At 43.7% G+C, this 27,785-nt stretch overlaps 2 protein-coding genes across 2 annotated transcripts in view; one reads left to right on the forward strand and one right to left on the reverse strand.

Annotated features, from left to right (window-relative positions):
* Positions 1-775: 775 nt before the first annotated feature.
* Positions 776-27,720, reverse strand: LOC121278849 (prostate stem cell antigen-like). The gene is made up of 4 exons (XM_041189308.1): positions 27,643-27,720; positions 15,116-15,203; positions 2,363-2,488; positions 776-984 (listed from the first exon to the last, which is right to left on the reverse strand). Exons 2-4 carry the CDS (start codon positions 15,165-15,167, stop codon positions 776-778), a joined length of 387 nt encoding a protein of 128 aa, XP_041045242.1. The 5' UTR covers positions 15,168-15,203; positions 27,643-27,720.
* LOC121278681 (protein argonaute-2) overlaps positions 22,036-27,785 on the forward strand; it is a 74,852-nt gene continuing 69,102 nt past the window's right edge. The window contains exon 1 of the mRNA XM_041189020.1: positions 22,036-22,315. Within this exon, the coding sequence (XP_041044954.1) occupies positions 22,294-22,315 (22 nt within the window). The 5' untranslated portion in view covers positions 22,036-22,293. The remainder of the gene's footprint in view (positions 22,316-27,785) is intronic.

Raw genomic sequence — 27,785 nt, forward strand, 5'->3', positions numbered from 1 at the left:
TACAATAAAATGAGGATAAATATTTGCGCCAGTGATGTCTTATACAAATACTAATATTAAATTTGTCCTTATGCTATTTTAGTGGAAGCTTTAAGTCTTTTATTTTAATTGTGCCATAATAACACCCGCTTTAACTCTTATCCAAAGTTACAAGTTGAGTTCTTCTGGCCATGATCATGAGTGATATTGATCATGGGGACAGTAAGTGTTCAGTTTATACCTGGGCTTCTTTAACTTATTTTGTTAATCTTTGTTTTGTTTTGTTTGTTGTGTAACAGAATTGTAGGCATTTGGTGACATGTGGGTGCATTTTGGTCAATATGGGATCATTGTCGTAAGCCATAGCATGAATACCAAGATAGAAATTTCAACATGAATCAATTAATTTTGATGATGGACCTGAGCTGTAAGTAAAATCAGTAATATGGTAAAACAAAAACAGAATTACCTGGAAAAACTCAGCAGGTCTGGCAGCATCGGCGGAGAAGAAAAGAGTTGACGTTTCGAGTCCTCATGACCCTTCGACAGAACTTGAGTTCGAGTCGGGGACTCGAACTCAAGTTCTGTCGAAGGGTCATGAGGACTCGAAACGTCAACTCTTTTCTTCTCCGCCGATGCTGCCAGACCTGCTGAGTTTTTCCAGGTAATTCTGTTTTTGTTTTGGATTTCCAGCATCCGCAGTTTTTTTGTTTTTATCTCAGTAATATGGTATGCAGTTAGTAATGGTATTTAAATTGCTCAAGCAAATGCTGCATTCTACATGTTAAAACTCAAATTAGTTTACAAACTTGAGGATTATGTAAAGGAAGCTTGCAGAAGCTATAAGCATCAATTTGCTTTCACTGAAAGTAGCTGAGCCATTCACATTGCATAAATCAGTCTCACAGCATTCAGTCCCAGCACTGATGAATATGACGCTGATGGTTCCAGTACACTTCGAGCTTTCAATGCAGCCTTTTTTCAAAGTAGTTATCTGTTGTCCAACTGAATGATGGAGAGGGAAAATAAATTAAACTCCTGTTAGCTTTAAGCATCACTCATGCTAATATTTTAATCAGGGTTGTACATTATCAGACTGATCTTGCGTGGTTGCGGATGGAAGTTCCAAAAACAGGTGGCCTGGAGTAGCAGGAAACAGGTTTACACATATGATTCTCACAAAATATTATTGATCTTAGCCTTGCTGTTAGGAGGGCCACTCTGGTGCTGTGCCACAGAGATGGACAGGAATGCTGCAATAAATCACTATGGCTGCTTTCTTGCATTGTCCAGTGGCCAATTAAAAGGCATAATTAGCAGAAGCATAAGACCAGGCCATCAATTCACCTTCCTCTCAAGGTTATTATGTGCCAAGAAGAGATGGAGAAAGTATATAAAACATTTTTTGGAAGTTTATTGTGTTGTATAATTTCATATTAGGGAGAGGCAGTGGTGTAGTGGTATTGTCACTGGACTGGTAATCTAAAGACCCAGGGTAATGCTCTGGGGTCTTGGGTTCGAATCCCACTATGGCAGATAGTGGAATTTTTGAATGCAATAAAATTCTGGAATTAAAAGTCTAATGATGACCATGAAACCATTGCTAATTGTCATAAAAACCCATCTGGTTCACTAATGTCCTTTAGGGAAAGAAATCTGCTATCCTTACCTGGTCTGGCCCACATGTGACTCCTGACCCACAGCAATTAACAAAGGCAATTAGGGATGGGTAATAAATGCTGGCCTAGCAAGCGACACCCCATGAATGAATAAAACATTTTACATTAGTAATCAGAGTTTATAGTTAAACTCAGTATTGTAGACAATCACCAATCCTCTTGATGTTCGTTGAACATTATCTATGTTGCCCAAAGGAAAAACACTTAAAGGGCCAGAAATTGATCTCAGACAGTGGAGCGAAACACATGGTATCGTATTGACTGCCCGTTATACACAAAATTTGATATTCAGTTTCATTACAGTAGAGTGGAACTGATTATGAGCTGCTGTGTGTAACGTGCAGCCTGTTCTGCAGCCTGGCCTGAGACAAATTTCTAACTTGTAGAGTTTAAATTTCCCTTAATATATTCAGGACAGGCACAATGATGGTGAAGGTGAGGACGTTATGGGTTGTTTTCCTGCATCGAACCATTTCAAGGACCAGAATTGTCTCCAGGAGAACCCTATTTCCCTCATGCACCTCTGTATGTTCCATTTGAATTGAAAAACCTCTATATAATTGGTTGATGCAACAATCTGAAGCCACAAAAAACTATAACATTGATGGACATCTCATGAGGTTCAACAATGGCATTAGAAAGAATGGATTTTAAATGACAGATTTTGCAGCACTTTGATAGAACGATTAGGAATGTAAACTTACAGATCTCTGTGGTGACCTTAGATATCATACACCTGTCCTGACTACCCGTGCAGTTTTGAGGTGTTTTCTGATTACAGACTGTATTGCTCTCCACATTGTTGCAAGAGTAGCATTGTAAAGCGATAACTGCAAATAGAATAAACACAACAACAATCTTAGCACTTCATACACAAAGCAAATTTCCTGCCTGTTGTAAAAATGTTATTTCTACCTTAGCTGTCCTCATGATGTTTTTTAATTGTCTGAAGCGCTTTAATTGTGCTTCAATACAATATTTGAAGTTACTATGAAACGAAACAATTTGCAGAGATGAGAATGTTCCATGTCACAGGTGCGAAAATAAATGGAACTGAGAAGAAAATCTCCCCTAAAAATAAAAACAGGAAATGCTGGAAATATGCAGCAGGTCTGGCACCATCACAGAGAGGGAGAAACAAGGTTAATGGGAGGAATTTAATCCAGGCAATGAAAGGCCTGCATCAATTCCTCTGGGGAAGGCCTGCTGTATTAAGCACCAATCAAGCATTTAAGTGGCCAGTGGCTGGCCTCCCCAGGATCAAAGACCTGTCCCCTGAAAGCTGCCGACCAATCAGAGGACAGCTGCTTCACTGCAGGAAGCGCCACAGGGAGCAATAGCAGCCTTGGCAATGCACCCACCCGAGGCCTAGGATCAGTGAGGGACCCAGGCCACTGATGAGCGAGGGCAGGCTAGGGATCGCGGGGAGAGGGTTCGGCTGGTGGAAGGGCAGAAAGAGGAAGGGGAAGAAGGGCTGGTCCTCAGACGCCCATTGACGGGTCCCTCGACCAGTCACTGAACAAGCGATCCCCTGGGATTCTGCAAACGAGCCCGACAGGGTTTTGCTTCTTGGGTTCCCTGGGTGGCGCCTCTCCCCGCCCACTACTGGTTGATTACTTACCTGGGACAGAGGTGGAAAGGAGACGGGGTCCCACCCCTGATTAAATGTTGCCTTGCCTCAAAATTCACCTCAGGGAGATCATTAAGTTCTGCCCAATATTTCAGTTTGATGACCCTACATCAGATTTACTGTTTAAGGAGATGGCTGATAGTGGAGGAGAGAAGCCAAAGGTTATCTTTGCTCTTCATAATAACTCAGGAGTAGGAGATTGTTTTGACAAGATAATGAGGCAAAATAATCCTTGATGTGGTCCAGCTGGATCTAGAGATGGACGGGAAAACCTGTTGCGCACAAGGTATGCTATCAGATATTTTAGAAGAGGAAGTAAGGTGGATAGAACAAAATGTGCAGATTGCAGGAGGAGAATGTGTTCTAGGTGACCATGAAACTATTGCTGATTGTTGTAAAAGCCCATCAGGTTCACTAATGTCCTTTAGGGAAGGAAATCTGCCGTTCTTAGCCAGTCTGGCCTACATGTCTGGCCTACAGACACGCAGTAATGTGTTTGAATCTTAACTGCCCTCTGAAATGACCGAGCAAGCCATTCAGTTCAAGGGCAATTAGGGATGGGCAACAAATGCTAGCCTTGCCAGCAATGCTGACGTCTCATGAAAGAATACGTTTTTTTATAAAGTGAGGCAGCAAAATTATGATTTAGTGATAAAGGCCAAACCAAATTCTCTTAGTCTGTTTCTGTTATCAGGATCAGTCCATCAGTCCCTCCACGAGTCTGGAATAGTTCTGTCTGTCGGTCACTCTGAGTCTAGAGTGATTCCGTCCGTCAGTCAATCCCTGTGAGTCTGGAGTGGTTCTGTCTGTCAGTCACTCCCTGTGAGTCTAGAGTAATTCCGTCTGTCAGTCATTCCCTGTGAGTCTGGAGTGGTTACGTCTGTCAGTCACTCACTGTGATTTTGGTGTGGTTCTGTCTGTCAGTCACTCCCTGTGATTTCGGAGTGGTTTTGTCTGTCAGTCACTCCCTGTGATTTTAGAGTGGTTTTCTGTGTGTGATAGATTTCACCAAACTGAATACCAGACCCAGAAGTGGGTCCCTTTTTTTTTATTTGTTCATGGGATGTGGGCTTTGTTGACTATAGGCCAGCATTTGTTGCCCATTCCTAATTGCCCTCGAGAAGGTGGTGTTGAACTGCCTTCTTGAACCGCTGCAGTCCATGTGGTGTAGGTACACCCATAGGGCTATTAAAGAGGGAGTTCCAGGATTTTGACCCAGTGACAGTGAAGGAACGGCGATAAATTTAAGACCATGAGATCATAAGACAAAGGAGCAGAAGTAGGCTATTCAGCCCATCGAGTCTTCTCCACCATTCAATGAGATCATGAGATGGATAATCTTCAACTCCACTTTCCCCTCTTTTCCACATAACCCTTGATTCCCTTACTGATTAAAAATCTGTTCTTCTCAGCCTTGAATATACATAACGACGCAGCCTCTACTGCCCTCTACTCTAAAGAATTCCACAGATTCACTACCCTCTGAGAGAGGAAATTCCTCCTCATCTCGGTCTTAAATGGGCGACTCCTTACTCTGAGATTATGCACTCTGGTCCTAGGCTCCCCCACAATGGGAAACAACCTCTCACCATCTACCCTGTCAAGCCCCCTAAGAATCTTATATGTTTCAATAAGGTCGCCTCTCATTCTTCTAAACTCCAATGAGTACAGGCCCAACCTACTCAACTTCTGCTCATAAGAAAGTCCCTCGGGATCAACCTAGTGAACCTTCTCTGGACTGCCTCCAATGCCAGTGTATCTTTCCTTAGATAAAGGGACCAAAACTGTTCATAGTATTCTAGGTGTGGTCTAACTGGTGCCTTGTATAGTTTTAGCAAGACTTCCCTATTTTTACACTCCATTAGCGTTGAAATAAAGGCCAACATTTCATTTGCCTTTCCTATTACCTATTGAACTTGTATGTTAGCTTTTTGTGATTCATGCACAAGGACCCTAAGCCCCTCTGTGCTGCAGCTTTCTGTAGTCTCTCTCCATTTAAATAATATTCAGCTCCTCTATTCTTCCTGCCAAAGTGCATAACTTCATATTTTCCCACACTATATTCCATCTGCCAAGTTTTTGACCACTCTCTTAACCTGTCTATATCCCACTGAAGACTTTTTGTGTCATCCTCACCACTTGCCTTCCCAGCTATTTTTGTGTCATCCATAAACTTGGTGATAATACATTCACTTCCCTCATCCAAGTCATTTACATCATAAATAATTGTGGTCCCAGCACTGATCCCTGTGGCACTCCACTAGTTACAGGTTGCCATCCTGAAAATGCCCCCCTTATCCAAACTCTCTGTCTTCTATTAGTTAGCCAATCCTCTTATCCATGCTTATATACTACCCCAAACACAAAGGGCTCTTATTAAGTAGCCTTATGTGCAATACCTTATCGAACGCCTTTTGGAAATCCAAATATATTATATCTACTGGTTCCCCTTTATCTACCCCCTTTGTCTACTCTGCTTGTTACCTCTTCAAAGAATTCTAATAAATTTTTCAGGCATGATTTCTCCTTCATGAAGCCATGCTGACTCTGTTTGATTAAATTATGCATTTCTAAATGCTCTGCTATTACATCCTTTATAATGGACTAACATTTTCCCAATGACAGATCTTAAGCTAACTGGCCTATAGTTACATGTTTTTTGTCTCCATCCCTTTTTGAATAAGGTTGTTACATTGGCAGTTTTCTAAACCTCTGGGACTTTTCCAGAATCTAAGGATTCTTGGAAGATTACTACCAGTGCATCTACTATCCCTGTAGCTACTTCCTTTAATATCCTAGGATGCAACTCATCAGGTATTTTCAAGTTAGGATGTTATATGATTTGGAAGGAATCTTGCACGTAATGTTGCCATGTGTCTGCTGCCCTTGTCCTTCTTGGTAGTAGAGATCCCAAGTTTGTAAGGTGCTTTTGAAAGAGCCTTGGTGAGTTGCTGCAGTGCATGTTGTAGATGGTATACACTGCTGCGCTGTGCATTCAATAGATCCTGTAGATTGTTCTCTCTCTAAATGTGTCCCTCCCTGTGATTATACGCTGACATACTTGTTTCTTTCTGTCACCTAAAAGGTGGAGGGAGTGAATGTTTAAGGTGATGGATAGGAGGCTAATCAAGTGGGCTGCTTCTTTTGGAAGATATGATTGGAACTGCACTCATCTAGGCAAGGGCAGAGTATTCCATCACACTTCCGACATGTGCTTTGTAGATGGACAGGCTCCTGTGAACTAAGTTAAAAGCACTTTATAATTGTTGTTGGCAGTGAAGATACAAATTGAGGCATAATTGGGAACTAATACTATTCTTAAAGGAAATGCTTATTATAAAATTCTTTGAAATGAACTACCATTTACATTTTTAAACTTGGATTGGCTGTCTTCCCAATTAGATCCCAATAGGATCATACATTTATTTATTTACTCCCAATAGTTTACTTTCTCTGACTCCTCCCCCAATGTTGTGAGGAGTTAACAGAAGTTTCTCGGACCCCTGTTGCCTGAGAACAAAGGGTAATCAGTCTGTTCTTGGGACTCTGCCAAAGCTGTTGTTAGTTGGCTGCCAAGGGTTTTGTGAAAGCTGGCAATATTCCTTCAATTTTCCATGTAACAATAGTAATGGCACCTGGCTTCTGTTTGGCACTGCCCTGCAGTTTCAGAACTTTGCAGATTAAGTGTCACACACTGATACTCCAAAATGTTTTCACTTCAAAACAAATTTTTGAAGTATATAAGTAAAAAATACTCAGGATATATTTTTAGAAAGTGCTCTCAATTATCAAGCTGCTGTGGCTCTCTACTGTGAGGGTCTAGGCTAAATACAAAACAACAATGAAAAGCCTTTTAGGTGACTGTAAGAATCTAGCATGTCAGTGTATAGTCACATGGAGGGATAACATTTAGAGAGGGAAGAACCTGCAGGATCTATCAAATGCACAAGCTGCAGATTATCATTTTTTCTGTTATCCAATCTCTCCTGTCTTCCACCCTATCATGTATCATGGACCTTCCTTTTGTCCTTGTCCCACCTATTCCTTGCTCAAAACCTATTACATCTCTGACCAAATAATATTAGAGGGATATTAGAGAATGGAACACTTCCAATTTTGGGCATCCAGCACTTCCAGGTCACGTATAGTACATTTATACGCATAGTAAGACTTTCTTCACACAAGCAATGTGCCTTACTCCCAATCTCAAAAGCACTTGCCCCCTCCCACTATGCTAGTGTACCATTTTTTCCTTTCCCACATCATTCATCCTGTCAGCTGATTGAATGGGATTGACAATTTAGGGACAGTTTTTCTCTGTTCATTGGTTTTAGTGAAACAGTAAATGTAGGTATAAAGCAGGGAGATTATTTTATTAGTTAAAAAAAAGGAAAATATGATTCTTATATTCATTTATGTCCTGTGACCCACTAAGTTCCTTTACTGTCACTGGGTCAAAATCCTGGCACTCCCTCCCTCACAGCGCTGTGGGTGTACCTACACCACATGGACTGCAGTGGTTCAAGAAGGCAGCTCACCGCCACCTTCTCAAGGGAAATTAAGGATGGGCAACTAACGCTAGCCTAGACAGTGATGCCCACAACCTGTGGACAAATAAATAAAAAGATAAACTGAGACAGCCCAAACTTATTCAAGTAGGACTCTTATAGCCGAGAGTGAAAGGACTTTTCGCCCATTTAGACAGAGTGGAATTTAAGGCTGGTTCCCAGAGTTAAAAGATAACATCATCCAGTTCTCCTAACAAGAAGTAACAGAAGTAAGATGAAACATTGATCATTTATGATTTTAATAGTCACTGTCAAAATAAAATGATTAGCAATTAAAAAAAAGCCTTGGGTAACTATTGGTGTGGTATGAATTGAATATCATGATTAAATGGTGACTGATGATGCAGCCTCAAACACAAAATGTTCCATTACTGATAGTTAATTGTACACATACGTAAAACATTGGGAGCCTTAATCATCTTAGGTCACTAATTATACATCTATTGAAAAATACATTGGCCAGTATTTAACGTTGCGCAGTCAGGTGCACGCCCAACCCGAACGGACATGAGATAGCACTAGATTACGTCAGGTGAGCACCCCAATGTCATCCCACTTGCGAGCAATCTTCAGGTCAGCAGGCACACGTGGGTGTCGGAGCTGCGCCCGCCAACAATTAAAGGGCCACTTAAGGCCATTAAAAATGCAATTGATCCTGATTTTATGTTGCCCACGCAATTTAGCACTCGTTGCACAGGCAAAACAAGCCCACTTTTAATGAAACATCATCCAAGGGCAGGATAAAAAGGGTCTGCAGCATTGCCAGTGTGAGTACTGAGGAGTTTAGGAGGCATTTCCAGGCCTTATTTCAGGACTCATTGGTGTCTCCAAGGCCCCCCAGAGGATTTTGACTGTGTGGACCCTTCCAGGCAACAGACAGCCTTTTGATACCCTGGTAATGGGGATTGTGCTCACTGATGGTGGTACCTCCTCTGAGGTAGAAGAGAGGGACAGAAAGGAGAGGAGGCCAGGTGTCCCTATGCAGCTTTTGTGGGAGTGACCTGTGGGAAGAGAGGCACAGACACAAGGGGTGCAGGGCCAGCAGGTTGTCCAAGGCGGAAGGAGCCACAGAAGGCGCCACTATCCCCTGCCAGGGTTTATAGTCAGCGATGCAAATACCTCAATATGTCTGAGGTGCAATGCTGAAGGGAGACAGTGACCTCCATTTGTCAGATAATTGGGCCTGAGATCACCTTCAACTGTGTGGGTGGACACCCCATGCCAGTGGCGCTGAAGTTCACAGAGGCCCTCAACTTCTATTGCCTCCGGCTCTTTCCAGGGGTCAGTGTGGGATTTTTGTTGTATCTCCCAATCAGTTGCCAAGTTGCATCAAGCTGGCGACTGATGCTCTGTTCAGGCGGGTAAAGACATTCATTCAGTACCGTATAGATGAGGCCAGCCAGGCTGAGCGAGCCAGAGGCTTTGCAGCGATTGTTGGGATTCCCCACATCCAGGGTGCAATTGACTGCACACATATGGTCATCAAGGCGCCAGCGGGTCAGTCGGGTGCCTTTGTCAACAGGAAGGGATTCCATTCGATGAACATCCAAATAGTCTGTGACCACAAGATGCAGATTCTGCAAGTCTGTGCAAGGTACCCTGGCAGCTCCCATAATGCGTACATCCTCAGACACTCCCAGGTGCCGAGGCTCTTCGGTGCTCCAGCCTGAATGGATGGGTGGCTGCTGAGTGACAAGGGCTACCTGTTGAAAAGGTGGCTTATGACACCTCTCCTCCATCCAAGAACAGAGGCAGCGTAGCGTTATAATAGGAGTCATGCCTCCACAAAGACAGTGATAGAGAAGACCATAGACCTTCTGAAGATGTGCTTCCGATGCCTGGACCGTTCAGGGAGAGAACTACAATACCCTCTAGTGCAGATGACACTGATAATGATTGCATGCTGCGCTCTCCATTGTCTGGCTCTTCAAGGGGGGACTCACTGAAGGAGGAGGATGTTGAGGCAGCTCCAAAGGCCACAGAGGATGAATACAGTGGTAAGTCAGAAGAGGAGCCCGGTGAGGAGAACAGCAAGGATGTGGAGGCAGACCTCTAGATCCTTCAGGGAGTCAGGGACACCTTGATCCAATGCTCCTTTGGCTAGGCTGCTAAAGATCTGCTTCCACCTCATGCCAGGGGTGCTGCCTCCATCCTGGATGTCCAAAATGGCTCTTTCCTTTGAACCCAAAGTCCACTTAGTGCCTGTACAATAAATTTTAGAGCCCCTCATGTCCAGCATGAGATACTGTTGTGCCCTGCACCTACAAAACAAGTGAAGCATACTCAGGTCATTAAGGCAAAAGCAAAATTTATATCATGTCAGCACTCACATCAAATGAACATAACAAATGGTGTTAATGGTCACAGCATATTAGCCAAACATGGCAGAACAGAAGATCACTTGTGAACAGTCCCTCTTTTTTTTTAATTCATTCACAGGATGTGGGCATCGCTGGCTTGGCAAGCATTTATTGCCCATCCCTAATTGCCCTTGAGAAGGTGGTGGTGAGCTGCATTCTTGAACCACTGAAGTCCATGTGGTGTAGGTGCACCCACTGTGCTGTTAGGAAGGGATTGTGCTCATGGTGCCTTAAACTTACGTTTGCGAGTGCTATGTCTTGTTGCCCCTCCACCCACACCCCGCCCCACACCCTCGCTGGCAGCGGCATTGGAGACAGCCTGCTGACTGTGTTGGCCTTGACCTCCTAAGGTCTTTGCCTGTTTTGAGGGCTTGTATGTCCAAGCTCAACCCCAGGAACCCCTGATTCTGTCCCTGGAGCTGCCACTCTCTCCAAGGAGGAGGCAGTGCGCTCGACAATGAGGGTCAACGCAGTGCTCATGCTCCGCATGGACTTCTCCACAACAGAAACCATGGCACACAGACCCTCATGGATCTCTGTCAGGTCCTGCCACACATCCCACTGAACATCCAGCATCTGCTGCCTAATGGATGACTCCGGAGGCTCATCATCTGCCTTTGATTCAGCATCGTCCTGGTCTCCGACTGCTGGGACCCTGGGCACTCTCTCCCTCCACCTGCTCCTCAAGCAAGTGTGAAGTGCGCTCACTGCTGTGCACAAACATTCTAGCTGAGGATCTAATGCCCACCAAGGCGCTGGCATTGGTGCTGATGCCTGGTTCAGAGACGGGTAGGAAGCAGGTGCATCTAAAGCCCGGTCTTCCTCTGACGTCAAGGATGGCTCTTCAGGATCCAGTGTTTGAGGCCGAGCTGGTGATTCTAGGAAAGAACAACAACATATCATTACTTTAGTCATCACACTGCCACTGTGCATGCCAAGCACCTTGGTGAGACAATGGAGTCTGCATCATGGTGCCATTGTCTTTCAATGATCAATGGGGACTCCAGGTTTGAGACTCCCATAAACGATGAGAATACACAAGAATGTTTGCACAATCCAACACACTCACCTCTGTGCATTGCACTCTTACCCTTGTCAGAGACCCCTGCCTCTCCACAACCAGCTGCTCTCCAGCTCCAAGGTGTCCACCTCTTACCTTAGTTCTTTCATTGGTGTTATGGCTTCTCTTCTCCTGAAATGACAGAGGATGCATGCAGCGCCATTGCAGCCTGGCAACCCCCCACCTCTGGGACACCTTGCAGGGCATATCCGAGTCATGGCCCTCAACTTGCAAGGCACTCAGTCCAAGCAGCCAAGGCTCACTCACCCCCCTTGGCCGGCTCTGGCATCATTGACAGTTGGCACTCAGACTGTAACACCCCTGAGCTCCACAGGGGGGCGGCCAGCCCTCAGCACTTCTCCACACTGATCCATGCCAGCTCAGTACTCACTCTTGCCGAGCACAGCAGATCATTGAACCTTATGCACCCATGTGCACCCTCACAATGTTGTGGCTGCTACCTCCTCCCAGGCTTTTTTGGTCAGGTGCGGTGGCCTCCTCCTTCCATCCCTGGGTACTAGAGTGTCCTGCCTGACACTGACCTCCTCCACAAGGACTGCGAGGCATTCATCCAAGAAATGGGGGGGCCGAGTGCCCACCCAAATTGCCCTCCTGCCTGATGTTTCCAGCCACTGGTGAGAAACAGTTTCCTGGACAGACTCCAAAGATTCTCCCCTGGCAGCCTTTAGGGAGCTGCCTCTGCTGGTTTTAAAGTGCCTGCTGGGTCGCCATTGGACCTGGCACCCAACAGGCTCCCATCCCCACCCGGTCTTTCTGGACCACTGAGAGGGCGTGTTTCATACTGGGTGGACCTTAATTGGTCATCCAGCGTGAAGTCACATTTGCAATACGACTGTGGCCGGGAGAGAATTCCACATCCGCTACTGCACCCGCCAACTTGGTGCGCACCCCAAATGTGAAATTCAGGCCTTTGGTTTTTCTAGTTAAAATGCAATTTACATTACCTTCAAGCTTCACCTATGAAGAAGTGCCTGGGATTCCCAGGTAAAATTTTCTAATTTCCTGCCTTGGAGATCAACAGAAACCATGGAGAAATAATATAAACAGCCAAAGTTAGGGAGACCTCCCATGGAAATTCGATCCCAACATCTTCTACAGGTCAGATTGTAGGATTTTAAATCATGGTTCATCTTTTGCCCTGATATTTTTAGTGGAAGAAGGTATAGGTGTGAGTATATAACAGGTTTCCCCACTTTATACTCATATCCAGTGAGCATAAGAATATATCTCTAATCCAACTATAATAATTTTGATAATAACTTTTACCCTTCTAATATCTTTTAGGTAATGAATCCTAACCATTTCTTTTCCGTCATCAATCCTTGAACAAAAAATATTAAATGGTAAATGCTGCTGTTTTCATATTAAACACTTGATATGAAGCTGCTGAGAAGTACAGAAGGAAATTCAGAAAGACCAACCTTGTGCTGGTTTTAAGACTGAAATGTGACTCTTGGAGTCTTCCTATTCCCAATGGAATCCATTAATTCCATATGGCAATGAGGGGGGAATATACCCTCAGAAAAGGAACAGAGAATCATAGAATCATAGATTGATCACAGCACCGAAGGAGACTATTCGGCCAGTTCTGTCTGTGCTGTCCCCCTGTAAGAGTAAGTCACCTCCTGCCTCTCCCCTGCCTTTTCCCAATAGCCCTGCAAACTTTTCCTCTTTAGATAATGATCAATTTTCTTTTGAAAGTCACAACTGAATTGGTCTCCAACACACTCTCAGACTATGCAATTCCAGTAAAAAAAAGGTACCAGAATGCCTGAAAGAAATAGAATAATGTGGAAACTATATTGGGCGAAGGGGGGAGGGGGTGAGTTAGTTTGCTCTTGGAAATGGGCGAGGTGATTACAATGCATGATTCATTCACATCTGTTCAATATAATGCAAGCAGCAACTTTCTGTTGCCTGCAAATTTGCACGATTGCTGCACGCAGCCAGAGCTGACCATGCTGTTCACTGGCTGCATGTATCAGCAGACGACCCAGAATCGTAACTTCCTAGCTTCAGGTAAGGCTAGGCTGTACTGGTTGAAGCAGGTGTTGGTAGTTGTGCAGAAAAGATGCCCTGTATCCACAGTGGTCCTCCAGACACTCACTCAAAAGACAGTGGGTAACAGATAATCTTGGAGGTCAATGCCAGAAGTTACCTCCAAGACTTGGATGCAGTGTCACAAGAAATTCAATAACATTAAATGAATAGTTAAGGTCAGTGAATGCATCTTCAAATCCATATCTTACCAACTTTACTACTAGCCTCAGCTACTGTTCAATTCACCACACCCTCATCACACACCTACTAACATTCTCTATCAACAATAACAACTTTTATTTGTATAGGGTCTTTAAAAGATTAAAACTTCCCAAGGCGCTTCACTGGAACATTGTAAAATAAAGTTTGACACGGAGACACAGAAGATATTAAGTCAGATGACCAAAAACCTGGTCAAAGTGGTAGGTTTTAAATGCATGTCTTAAAGGAGGAAAGCGAGGTAAAGAGGTGGAGAGGTGTAGGGAGAGAATTCCGGAGCTTAGGGCCTAGGGAGCTGAGTTTTGGGGCAGAATATTACGCGCAGCGTGTGGGCACGCACCCGACACGCCTGAGTGTAAAATGACGCACGATGACATCAGGCAAGCACTCCGACGTCATGATGCAGTCTCGCAATATTTTATTCGGCAGGCGCGCACCAGAGTCGGCTGCGCTCCCGCTGACAATTAAAAAGGCCTATTAAGGCCATTAAGAAGCAAATTAAATTCAAATTTATGCTGCCTGTCTAGCCTAATGGTTGGCTGGCAGGTGAAAAGGCCAAGTGACCTTTACATTTTTTAGGAAACCTCATCCATGGGTGAGATGAGGTCTCCTAAAGCAAATAAACATCAAATAAAAATTTTATTTTTGAATTAATAACATGTCCCAGCTCATGTGATAGAGTCACGAGGGAACATGTTTTATGACAATTTTATTCCCTTCATTATTTTTTTAAAACAGCGCTTCATCTCGCTAAGGCAGCTCAATGCCTCAGGGAGATTGAAGTGCTCTTCCGCACGTATGCACGAAGTTTGTGCTAGGCCCACTCGCCTTCCTTGCCCTGCCCGGACAGGCAGTGCTGAGCACTGCTGCTCACGTTCCACACTGGGTGGTCCTTAATTGGCCGGCTCGTGTAAAATCGCGGTGTGGTGCTGATCGCGGGTGGCAATTGGCTTTGCAAGCGCCCCGGCCAAGCAACCCCGCCAAGGGTAAAATCATGTCTTCGGTGTGGCCACCAGAGGCAACAGGAGCTAACTGGAAGGGGGCAGGTAAACCTGGGTGCAATGCATGAAGAAAATTTAATCGACTGCTTTGAGGGCATGCAATCTTTGCTGCTCAATTTTCCTCAATGTGCTGTGTCTGGACGATTCAGCACAATAGCACGAAAATCTCCCCCCATGAAATACATCATCCACATATATTATCCTATATCCCGAGTCATTGAGAAAGTGAAACTCAGCTAGTCTGAGTTTATCCTAACTAATGCTAAGGATTAATCATTTATACCAATAGCAAAGGAGGAGGAGGGCATCCTTGAGTTTAAGAATGATCACACAAATGGATAGAAGCACCAGGAGGTGAGTTCCTGATATGAACACCCATCATGTGAGGTTCCCAACTGCAGAGAAAACTTGTTCGATTGTCCCTCATAACTATCCCCAGTGCTCAATGTTCTCAAAACACATTTGTAAAGCACCAAAAGATTAATTTTTAAATTACTGAATCATGAGAAGTACAATGTTAAATTCAATTCTGAATTTGTAAAAAAAGTAAAATATTACCTGGACGAGCAAAGAGGTAAATCATAAACAGAAGTGATAAAACAGTCGTCATCTTGTTTCGCTACTTGGGGGAATGCTCATAATCCTCCTTTATAAGTGCAATGGGGAAATGTTGTTAGCAATTGTAGTCATGTAACTAACTATAACAAAAGTGCTTAGGACTAAATTCCATACCTGGAGACAATTGACGACATATATTTTAACCACACAATCAAATTTCACACGTATTATTTAAAGGTCAACCAATTTGATTATGAAAAGAATTTTTTGAATCTCCAATCTTATTCCTGTTGTGTAAGCATTGCCTGGATATTAATCTGTTTCCATTGCAGGGGACTGATATTCTAAATTTTCACCCATTGATGTGAATTTTGATCTGTTTTACATCTTGAATTTCATGGATCCAGACTACAACATGTATCTAAAAGTGCATGTTGCCACAGCAACTCAGACTCCCTGAGTGAACTGTTACACACCACCACACCTTGGATTCAATAAAAATAAAACTAGAATTTGGTAAGAATTCATCAACTTTTTTCAGCCTTTTACTATTGAAAATCACAGAATCTCAGTAAGAAGAAGCTCTTTGGCCCATCGAGTCTGCACCAACACGTGAGAAACACCTGACCTACCTACCTAACCCCATTTACCAGCACTTGGCCCATAGCCTTGAATGTTATGACATTCCAAGTGCTCATCCAGGTACTTTTTAAAGGATGTGAGGCAACCCGCCTCCACCACCCTCCCAGGCAGCGCATTCCAGACCATTACCACCCACTGGGCAAAAACATTTTTCCTCACATCTCCACCTGCCCCTCACCTTGAACTTATGTCCCCTCGTGACTGATCCTTCAACTAAGGGGAACAACTGCTCCCTATCCACCCTGTCCATGACCCTCATAATCTTGTACAATTCGATCAGGTCACCCCTCAGTCTTCTCTGCTCTAATGAAAACAACCCAAGTCTTTCCAACCTCTCTTCATAACATAAATGTTTTGTCCCAGGCAACATCGTGGTGAATCTCCTCTGCACCGCCTCCAATGCAATCACATCCTTCCTATAATGTGGGGACCAGAACTGCACACAGTACTCCAGCTACGGTCTCACCAAGGTTTTATACAGATCCAACATGACCTCCCTACTTTTGTAATCTATGCCTTGATTGATAAAGGCAAGTGTCCCATATGCCTTTTTCACCACCCCACTAACATGCCCCTCTGCCTTTAGAGATCTGTGGACACACACGCCAAGGTCCCTTTGTTCCTCGGAACTTCCTCGTGTCATGCCGTTCATTGAATACTTCCTTGTCAAATTACTCCTTCCAAAGTGTTTCACCTCACACTTTTCAGGGTTAAATTCCATCTGCCACTTATCTGCCCATTTGACCATCCCGGCTATATCTGCCTGTTGCCCAAGACACTCAACCTCACTGTTAACCACCTGGGCCAATCTTTGTGTCATCCACAAACTTATTAATCCTACCCCCCACATAATCATCTATGTCATTTATATAAATGATGAATAATAGGGAACCCAGCACAGATCCCTGTGGTATGCCACTGGACACTGGCTTCCAGTCACTAAAGCATCCTTCTGTCATCACTCTCTATCTCCTACAACTAAGCCAATTTTGAATCCACCTTATCAAATTACCCTGTATCCCATGTGCATTTGCCTTCTTTATAAGTCTACCATGTGGGACCTTGTCAAATGCTTTGCTGAAATCCATGTAAACAACATCAACTGCACTACCCTCATCTACACACCTGGTCACCTCCTCAAAAAATGCAATGAAATTTGTTAGGCATGACCTCTGTCTGACAAAGCCATCCTGACTATCCCTGATAATATCCCTCTCCAAGTGGTGATAGATTCTCTCCTTCAGAATTTTATCCAATAGTTTCCCTACCACTGACGTGAGACTCACTGGCCTGTAGTTCCTTGGCTTATCTCTACAACCCTTCTTAAATACATTAGCTGTTCTCCAGTCCTCTGGCACCTCCCCCATGGCCAGAGAGGAATTAAAAATTTGCGTCAGAGCCTTTGCGATCTCCTCCCTTGCCACCCTCAGCATTCTGGGACACAAATCATCCAGACCTAGAGATTTGTCCACTTTTAAGCCTGCCAACACCTCTAATACCTTGTCACTCCCCATATCAATTTGCTCCAGAACCTCGCAGTCTCTCTCCCCAAGTTCACTACCTTCATCGTCATTCAATTGGGTGAAGACAGATGTGAAGTATTCGTTCAACACCCTACTGATGTCCTCTGGCTCCACCCATAGATTGCCCCCTTGGTCCTTATTCTTTCCCTGGTTATCCTCTTCCCATTGATATACTTATAGAATATCTTGGGATTTTCCCTACTTTTACCAGTCAGAGCTTTCTCATATCCCCTTTGCTCTCCTAATTGCTTTCTTAAGCTCCACCCTGCACTTTCCGTACTCCACTAATGCCTCCGCTGATTTGCTCCCCTTATACCTGCTAAAAGCCTCTCTTTTCCTTCTCATCGTAACCTGAATATCTCTGGTCATCAATGGTTCTCTGGGCTTGTTACTCCTTCCTTTTCCCTAGAGGGAACAGAGGGAGACTGTACCCTCCCCATTTCCTTTCTGAACGCCCCCCCCCACCCCCCAACCCCGCACTGCTCTTCTGTAGATTTCCCCACAAGTAGCTGTTCCCAGTCTACCTTGGCCAGATCCTGCTTTGTTTTACTAAAATCCGTTCTCTCCCAATCCAAAACATTTTCTTGCAACTTGTCTATTTATTTGTCCAGAACAAGCTTAAATTGTACCATGTTGTGGTCGCTATCACAAAAATGCTCCCCCACCACCACCTCAGCCACCTGTATGGCTTCATCCCCCAGAATTAGAAATGCGGATTTTTTTAGGGATGGGCAATTAAATAGCTAACATGTAATAAAGATATTGTTGATTTTGAAGTAATAACTTGCTCTGGAACTCGATTAGTCACTTGCTGGGACATTATCCTTTCACTTTGGGATCTGGGCTGCTGATGAATTTGAAACATTTCTAGAAACATTGATCTGAATTATTTGTAATGATTCACTTTCATAATGTAAAGAAAGAATTTCCATTTAATAATGCCTTGTTGTGTTCTCCTGGTATCCAAAAACATCAAAAGTTACAACAAAAGATAAGAACACATGATGTAGGGATAATATATTAGCATGGATAAAGGATTAGTCAGCTAACAGGAAACAGACAGTAGGGATAAATGGGTCATTTTCAGGTTGGCAAGATGTAACTAGTTGAGTGTCAGGGATCAGTGTTGGGACATCAATGACTTGGATGAAGGGAACAAATGTATTGCGCCAATGACACCAAGACAGGTTTGAAAGAAAGTTGTGAAGAGGCGTTAGAGAGTCTGCAAATTGGTTAAGTGATTGGGCAAAAAATTGGCAGATGTTGTATAATATGGGAAAATTTGAACTTGTCCATTTTTGGCAGGAAGAATTAAAAAGGGCTTTACTAAATAGTTGGAGAGAGATTGCAGAACTCCGCAACATGGGGAGTCCAGTTGTCCTGGTATATGAATCACAAAAAGTTAGCAATGAGGTACAGCAAGTTATTAGGAAGGCAAATGGAATGTTAGGCATTTTAGTGAAGTTTTACTACAGCTGTACAAGGCCTTGGTGAGACCCCTTATTTGAAAAATTATATAATTGCTTTAGAAGAAGTTCAGAATAGGTTCACTCAATTCATTCCTGGGATAAGGGGCTTATCTAATGAAGGAAGATTGAACAGGTTGGGCCTATATGTGCATTGGAGTTTAGAAGGACGAAAGGTGATGTTATTGAAACATATAAGATCCTGAGGGGGTTTGATAGGGTGGCCACTGGGAGGATGTTTCCTTTTGTGGGGGAGCCTAGAAGCAGTGGACACAGTTTAAAAATAAAAGGTCTCCCTTTTAAGATGGAAACGAGGGGCAATTTTTTCTCTCGGAGGCTCATTAGTCTATGGAATTCTCTTCCCCGGCAAGCAGTGGAGCTGGGTCATTGAATTTATTCAAGGCAGAGTTAGATGGATTTTTGATAGACAAGGGATTCAAGTGTAATGGGGTGGCAGATGGGAAAGTGGAATTGAGACCACAATCGGATCAGACTTGAAGGGCCAAATGGCCTACTCCTGCTCCTAAGTCCTATGTTCCAATGACACAGAGAAAGAAAAAGCTGCAATGAGTAGAGTGCAACATCATCCATGCCACCGATATTCTAATCTGGACTAAGTCCCTTTATGCTTGTACCCGCTGATATATATTGACCTTCTATTCCATCCATTTGATTTTAAAATTCTCAACCTGAAATCCAAATCCCTCCATGGCCTCCACCCTTCCTACCTAACCTTCTCCATCCATTCAAAAATTAATTTCTTCAACTCTAGCCTTTTGTGCACCCACCCACACCTCCCCCCACAACTTCCTTTACCCCAGTATTATCCGCTGTCCCTTCAACCATCTAGACCCTATAATCTGCAATTCCTTCCCTAATCCATCCTGCCTCTTCACCTCTCTCTCCTCTTTCAAAAGGCTTGTTAAAAAACATCTCTTCGCCCAAGCTTTTGGATACCTGTTCTTCTTATGCCTCATTCTTTGTCTTGGCGTCAGTTTTAGGCTGACACAAACTCTTGGCACATTTTACAGATATATTAAAGGCACTAAGTATAAGAACAGCATCAGCAGTATTTTGCTGTTACCTAAGTGCAAGGTGTCGTTATCTCCAATTGAATGTTTCATGGTATAAAAGCATCAGGTTGTATACGGGAACAGAAAGTAATGTTATAATTAAATGCAGCAAAATGAGCTTTTAAGTGAAAATATCAACGTTTTCAAACATTGAAAACTCCTTTAAGAAGCTACGGGCAGAAATTTTCGCTTGGCGGGCAGGTGTGCGCCCGACCTGCTCGAATGTGAAATGATGCTTATTGACATCGGGCAAGCATGCCAACGTCAATACAGTCACGTGATTGTTCGGTCACCAGGCGGTGCCAGAGTTGGCAACGCACCCGCTGACAATTAGAAGGCCTGTTAAGACCATTAAATAATCAATTAACTTAAATTTTCTGTTGCCAGTCCAGCCGAACGGTTGGTGGGCGACCTTTGCATTTTTTATTGGAAACCTCATCGATGGGCGGCATGATGTTTCCAAAAGCAAATAAGTTTTAAATTTGAATTAATAACATGTCCCTGCTCATGTGACAGAGTCCCATGAGGGGAGATGTTTGATTACATTTTTATTTTCTTTTTTTTTAAACAACACTTAATCTCCCTGAGGCACAGCGCTGCCCCAGGGAGATGATGAAGCGCTCACTCACACACACGGGTGAAGTTTGCGCTTGGCCCGCTTGCCCTCCCCCTCCCCCGCACAGGCAGCGCTGAGCGCCGCCACTTGTGTTTTGGCCCGCCAGCATGAAACTGCAGTTTGGTCCCAATCGCGGCTTCCCGTGCCTGCTCACCAAGGGCAAAATTCTGCCCTACGACAATAAATATTATTTACCTTGAATTTTTAACACGCGTTTTGTATTGCTTGAAATAGCATGTAAAAGGATAACATCCAAAGTCAAACAGAATTTTAAAAATATTTATTCTTTCATGGAATGTGGGTGTTGCTGGCAAGGCCAGCATTTGTTGCTCTTGGACTGAGTGGCTTGCGAAGCCAAGTCAGAGGACATTGAAGTGTAACCCACAAATTATGGTGGGTTGGAGTCACATGTAGGCCAGACTGGTTAAGGACGACAGATTTCCTTCCCTAAAGAGCCTGGATGAATCAGATGGGTTTTTATGACAATTAATGATAGTTTCACAAAGGCAAAATACAGCGGATGCTGGAAATGTGAAACAAAGAATGCTGGAAAAAACTCAGCAGGTCTGACAGCATCTGTGTTGAGAAAGACAGAGTTAACGTTTTGAGTCTGTATGACTCTTCTTCAGAGCTGAAGAAGAATGATAGTTTCATAACAAAAACAAAAATACCTGGAAAAACTCAGCAGGTCTGGCAGCATCTGCGGAGAGGAGCACAGTTAACGTTTCGAAAAAGGCTAAAAGGTAGAGATAAAACAATGGATGGAAATACATTTAAAAATAATGGAAATAGGTGGGAAAAGAAAAATATATATAAATTATTGGAAAAAGGGGGAATCAGAAAGGGGGTGGGGATGGAGGAGAGAGTTCATGATCTAAAATTGTTGAACTCAATATTCAGTCCGGAAGGCTGTAAAGTGCCTAGTCGGAAGATGAGGTGCTGTTCCTCCAGTTTGCGTTGAGCTTCTTCCCCCTCCCTCCATCCCCCTCTTCCTCACCCTCCCTCCGCCCATCCCTCCCTCCCTCCTCCCCCTCTTCTTCACCCTCCCCATCCCTCCCTCCTCCCCCTCTTCTTCACCCTCCCCATCCCTCTGTCTCCCCTTCCCCCATCCCTCCCCCTCTCCTCCCTCCTCCTTCCCCCCTCCCCTCCTCATTCCCTCCCCTTCCCCCTCTCCTCCCTCCTCCTTCCCCGTTCCCTCCTCCTTCTTCCCCCCTTCCCCCCTCCCTCCTTCCCATCCCTCCTCACCTCGCAACCCCCCACTCGCCCCACGACTCACTTGGCAACCCCTTACTCCCACTGCCCCCTTACCCCGCTGCTCCCCTCTCCCTACTAATCACCTTATTCCCCTCCCCTTCCTCTCCTTCTCCTCCCTTACTCCCCTTCTCCCCCCTCCTGCTTCTCCTCTCCTCCTCCGCTCTCCCCCACGCCCGGTGCACGCACAGTCCGCTTTGGCGCCCTCCCTAGGATGGAATGGCGGGCGCGCGTGCGAGAGGCGCGAGCTCCTTTTGGGCTGGGCGGGGCGGGGCGGGGGAAATGGGGCTGGCGATGACGTCAAGACGCATGGGTGGGGGGGCGCCGTTCACGCCGGGCGGCCGCCTCCTGCGCCTGCGCGTGGGGCCGGCCGTCTCCTAGCCTCAGTTGAGAGTGTGGGCCGCGGGGGGGTTTGTCTCCTTGTGTCTGACTCTATATCCCCATCCCCTGTCGGCCCAGCGGGAATCATTAATGTGTTTCTTCCTTCTTTCCCGTTACCTCCTCATGCGCGCTATTTTGTTCCCGTCTGTGATATAATTTTGTACAAGTACAGGGGAGGAAATATATATTGTCTCTGAACTGCTTCCCTCCTCCCCTTTAACCGAGGATGTATTCTGCAGCCGACCCCGGTAAGTCATTTGTTAAAATGGTTTTCATCTTTTGCGTGATGTTTTGAGGCGCTTGGTGCTGGTCGCGCTCACCTCTGGCTCTAGGCGTCACCCAAGCCTCGGGCTCGGGTACGTACAGGCGCCCAGGATTGTTCAATGTGGAAGGGCTGCCGCCTGCTGTAAGCTAGGCCGAGTTCTTGCCGCCGCCGGCGTTCGCCTTCCGTGGGTTTTACTTGGCGCTGGGAAAGTTTTCCACCCCTCTACATCTCTCAGTTTGAACATAGGCATAAAGGAAGAGGCTCTGCCGCTTCCACAAATAACAGTTAAATGCGAGAGGCGTGGGTTCACCATAAAGTGTTGCGATGGCTCGGCTTCTAATGCCAACCCTCGATCTTTCCCAAAGATTTTGATTTTTTTGTGAGTGGCAAGACTTCAGGAGATGTGGACAAATTGTTCGCTGGAAATTACTGGAGAAAAGTAAACTGCGGTTGGGTAGTTTGGGTAAAGTCGCTAAGTGAAAGATTACAGGTTGCATGAAGTGTGGTTGCTGTGTGTGTGTGTGTGTGTGTGGAGAGAGGCAGGCAGAAAGAAATACAATTTCTATCACACTTTTTAACTTGAACTCGGGAAAAGACAACTTAGCCATTTTTTTATATAGAGGGAAATGTGCAAACCCTTTTAATAAAGCCCACAAAAATCCACACTAAACTTGATCTTGTACATTTTAGTATGATGCCACAGTGGCCTGCATTTGTTTTTGCTGATGTTTTTGAAATGTCTTCAAAATTCTATAGTATCGGGGTGATTTTGCCCATCTGTGGACACTCTGAAAGAATTATCCACTTAGTCTTGTACCCTTTTAAGTTTTGTTATGAATATTTATCTACTTCCCTTTATAGATGTAATTATGGACCCAGCTTGCGCCAACTGTGTAAAATTCAGTGAAAACTTAAATTTATACCTATTGACTCATTGACCATTGCAAATAGTTCACCTCTGTTTACCTCACCAAAGCCATGTTTAATTTTACGCACCTATTCAATTCTAACTTTTTGCGCTTGTGGAAAGGTTTCTGTAATGTCTCCTCAATACTAAATACGTTGTCATCTTAGTAAATCTCATCTCCAATCCACAACACATAAGGACTGATGGAGTTGAGGGTGATATATTAGCATGGATAGAAAATTGGTTAACCGGCAGGAAGTGGAGAGCAGGGGTAAATGGGGCATTTCAAGTTGGCAGGCTATGGCTGGTGGAGTGCCGCAAGGTCGGTGCTGGGACCTCAGCTATTTACAATTTATGTTAATGACTTTGTCTCTTCATCTATTTAAGATTGCTGAAGTTGCAAAACTAGGTGGGAATGCAAGCTCTGAGGAGGATACAAAGAGGCTACAAAGCAGTATGGACAGGTTAATTGAGTGGGCAACAACTTGGCAGATGAAGTATTCACCTTGGTTGTAAGAATAGAAAAGTAGAATATTTGTTGATGTTCAGAGAGCCTTGTGTGCACTCCTAAAAGGAACAAAAAAACTTAGCAAGCAATTAGGAAGGCAAATGGCATGTTGGCCTTTATTGCAAGTGGGTTAGAATATAAGAATAATTGTACAGCAATTTTAGTCTCCATATTTAAGGAAGGATAAAATTGCATTGGAGGCAGTATCGTAAAATTCAATAGATTGATTCCAGGGATGTGACGGTTGACCTATGATGAAAGGCTGAGTAAAATGGGCCAATATTCTCTGGAGTTTAGAAGAATGAGAGGTGACCTCATTGAAACATTAAGATTCTGAAGGGGCTTGACAGGATGTTTGCTGAGAGACTGTATGGAATATTCCGAACAAGCTCAAAGTTTCAGGATGAGGGGGACAATCATTTAGGACAGAGATGAGAAATTTTTTCACTCAAAAGCTTGTGAATCTTTAGAGTTCACTATCCCATAGGGTTGTGGATATAGCATCATTGAAGGCTGAAATAGACAGATTTTTTGTGTTAGCATTTAGTTTATATTTTCTCTCCTTATCCTCCTGCATTGTATCATTGCACATTTCTGTGTTTTCAGATACCATTTGCCCATCTTACTCTTTTCCCTGGAATTGCTTATAATTAAACACCCCTATTTTTTGAAAGCCACAGATTTCAAGATTGTGCCTCCTACATCCAAGTCCATGTTTTATATTAGAAAGAAAAAGTTTGTATTTGTATAGCATTTTTTCACATTCTGTCATAGCCATGAATTATTTTTAAAAGGCATTAACTGCTGTTAGATACGCCATGTCCCATTTGCCTATCATTCCAGTGCTCACTGACCCACACTGGTTGCTGGTCCACCAATGTTATGACTTTAAAATCTCGTCTTTGTGTTTAAATCTCTCCAGGGGATGTTGCCCTTCCTTATCTCTAACATTTTCAAGATCTCAGAACTTTGTTCCTCCAACTCTGTCCTCTTTTGCAACCCCCACTTCATTTGCCCTTCATTTTTTTATTCATTCAAGAGATGTGGGGGTTGCTAGCTAGGCCAGCATTTATTACCCATCCCTAATTGCTCTTGAGAATGTGGTTGTGAGCTGCCTCCTTGAACTGCTGCAGTCCATGTGGTGTAGGTACACCCACAGTGCTGTTAGGGAGGGAGTTCCAGGATTTTGACCCAGTGATAGTGCAGGAACAGTGGTATACTTCCAAGACAGGAGAGGAACTTCCAGGTAGTGTTCCCATGCATCTGCTGTCCTTGTTCTTTTAGATGGTAACAGTCATAGGTTTGGAAGGTGCTTCCTCTGGATCCTTGGTGAGTTCCTGAAATGCAGCTTGTAGATGGTATACACTGCTACCACTCTGCGTCAGTGATGAAGGGAGTGAATGTTTGTGGATAGGGTGCCAATCAAGGTGGTTGCTTTGTCCTGGATGGTGTCGTGCTTCTTGTGTGTTGTTGAAGCTGTATTCACCCAGACAAGTGGAGAGTATTCCATCACATTCTTGACTTGTGCCCTGTAGGTGGTGAACAGGCTTTGGGGAGTCAAGAGGTGAGTTACTCGCCACAGGATTCCTAACCTCTGACCTGCTCTTGTAGCCACAGTATTTATATGGCTAGTGCAGTTCAGTTACTGGTCAGTGGTAACCTCCAGGATGTTGATAATGGGGGAATTCAGTGATGGTAATGCCATTGAATGTCAAAGGGCAATGGTTAGATTCTCTCTTGTTGGAAATGGTTGTTGCCTGGAATTTGTGTGGCATGAATGTTACTTGCTACTTGTCAGCCCATATATGTCCAGCCTTGCTGCATTCAGACATGGACTGCTTCAGTATCTGAGGACTCAAAATGCTTCTGAACATTGTGCAATCATCAGCAAACATTCCCACTTCTGACCTTATGACGGAAGGAAGGTCATTGATGAACCAGCTGAAGATGGTTGGGCTGAGGACATTGTTGACTGTTCTTTCATCTGCCTGGGCCTGAAAGTCTGGATCTCCCTCCACGAACTGCTTTGCCTCTCTTTCATTAAGATGCTACTTAAAACCTACTCCATTGACCAACCATCTGGTCATTTGTCCTAATGTCTCCTTCATTGGTTCAGTGTAAATTTTCTTTCTGATTATGCTCCACTGGGATGTTCTTACTAAGTTAACTACGCTTTATAAATGTAGGTTATGTTGCCAGATTATGAACTGGGAGACGTCACTTTGCATTCCTCTCATGTAAGGAACAAATTGATCACTTTCATTTTCTTTAGCCAGTTTCCTCTGCAATGTTATATTTCCTTTACCTTAATTTTATCAGGCTTCCAATGTGACACCATATTGCAATTAATATAGAGAAGAAAATATTACCAAAAAAACACTGGAACATGAAGTTATATTCACAAAATCCACTCAATTTCCTTCACTTCATTCTGTTACTATTTCAAAGAGCTCTGGAATTTGTCAGATTTGACTTGCCTTTAACAAGTACGTGCTGTCTGATCTTAATTAACTCGTGTATTTCTAAGTGAGTATTGATGACAGCCACCAATTAAGCCGATTGGTCTTTTTGAACAGTGGGTGTTAGATCATTATTTGTTTTGTCGTGGGCTTTACTGGCTAGGTCAACATTTATTGCCCGTCCGTAATTGCCCTTGTTCAGAGGGCATTTAAGAGTCAACCACATTGCTATGAGCCTGGAGTCACATGAAGGCCAGACAGATTAGTGAGATGAGTTTTTACTACAAATTTGTGGTCATTTTTATTGAATTCATATTTCATCATCTGCTGTGGTGGCATTTGAACCCAGGTGCTTGGAAATAATGGCCCAGTGGCAATACCACTATGCCATCACCTCCCTGTCTGGTCCTGTAGTACTGCTTCCTCATTTGAGGTTACTTGAATATCCATTGTCAGAGCCCCTGCTCTTTCTCCTCTTCCCTCCTGTTCTAGGTTGCAGGCCTCAACCTGTTGCCTTTTCCATTTTTTAGTTCATGTTTTTTGTAATATTTTCTCGCTATTAATTGCTTCACCTCTCATAACTATTCATTTCTAATGTTTTTTTCCATTAAAAAAAGGCAAACTATTTATTTAGTATCTATTCCTTTGTTTTAACAAGACTTTGTCATTAATAATTCTTTCATTGTTTTGCCCTAATTTAACATATTTTGAATGTTAAACGCAAGTGTTGATACATCTAGTAGGCGAAAAAGTTTTCATACTGCCTGGAGGGTTGTTTACTGTGATGAAATGCAAGTATAATAACTTGTTTCAGAGGAGAATGTATATGGAATACTTTTGGCTAAAGTCAATCTGTGAAACATTAATAACGACCTCAACTATCACAACTACCGTCATGCAAGCAAGTAGGCCTGATCATATTTACCCCACCTTTCCCATATTCTACCATCCGTCCATCCAACTAGTCATGAATGCTGGCACAGTTTCTGCTTCAACCACTAACTAAAGAAGTGAATTCCACAGCTCCACACTTCTCCAAAGAAGTTGCCCTTACTCTTTATGGCAAATGAGAGACCTGAGCATCCTGATTGATAAATTGAAGCTATCATGTTAATGTTCGGTAGCATTGAATAAAGCAAAGCAGATGTTGGATGTACATTTAAGTCACCATTGAACTAAAAACGTGGGGTAATCCTGCCATTTCACAAATCATGGTGACTACGTTTAAAATACTGTGTTATATTCTGGTTACTAATGCCAATAGGATAATTCCAGTTATTGAGAGGATACATAAGGCAACCAAAGTGATGGTGAGAAGGTTAAGAGATGATACGGTTGCAATTTTTATGATTCTAAACTAAGTATTGTAGACCATTGCAAATTGTTTCATTTTGCCTGAAACAGTAGAATGAGAGGAAACAATACAAAATACTTACAAAAATATTGGTAGATTAAGTGAATAAGCAAAACTGCGGCAAATGGATTTCAGTGCAGGTAAATATGAGACCATCCACTTTGGACCTAAAAAGAATAACACAGGGTACTTTCTAAATGGCAAAAAACTAGAAACAGTGAAGGT

The sequence above is a fragment of the Carcharodon carcharias genome, chromosome 6 (assembly GCF_017639515.1).
Source record: "Carcharodon carcharias isolate sCarCar2 chromosome 6, sCarCar2.pri, whole genome shotgun sequence".
NCBI lineage: Eukaryota > Metazoa > Chordata > Chondrichthyes > Lamniformes > Lamnidae > Carcharodon > Carcharodon carcharias.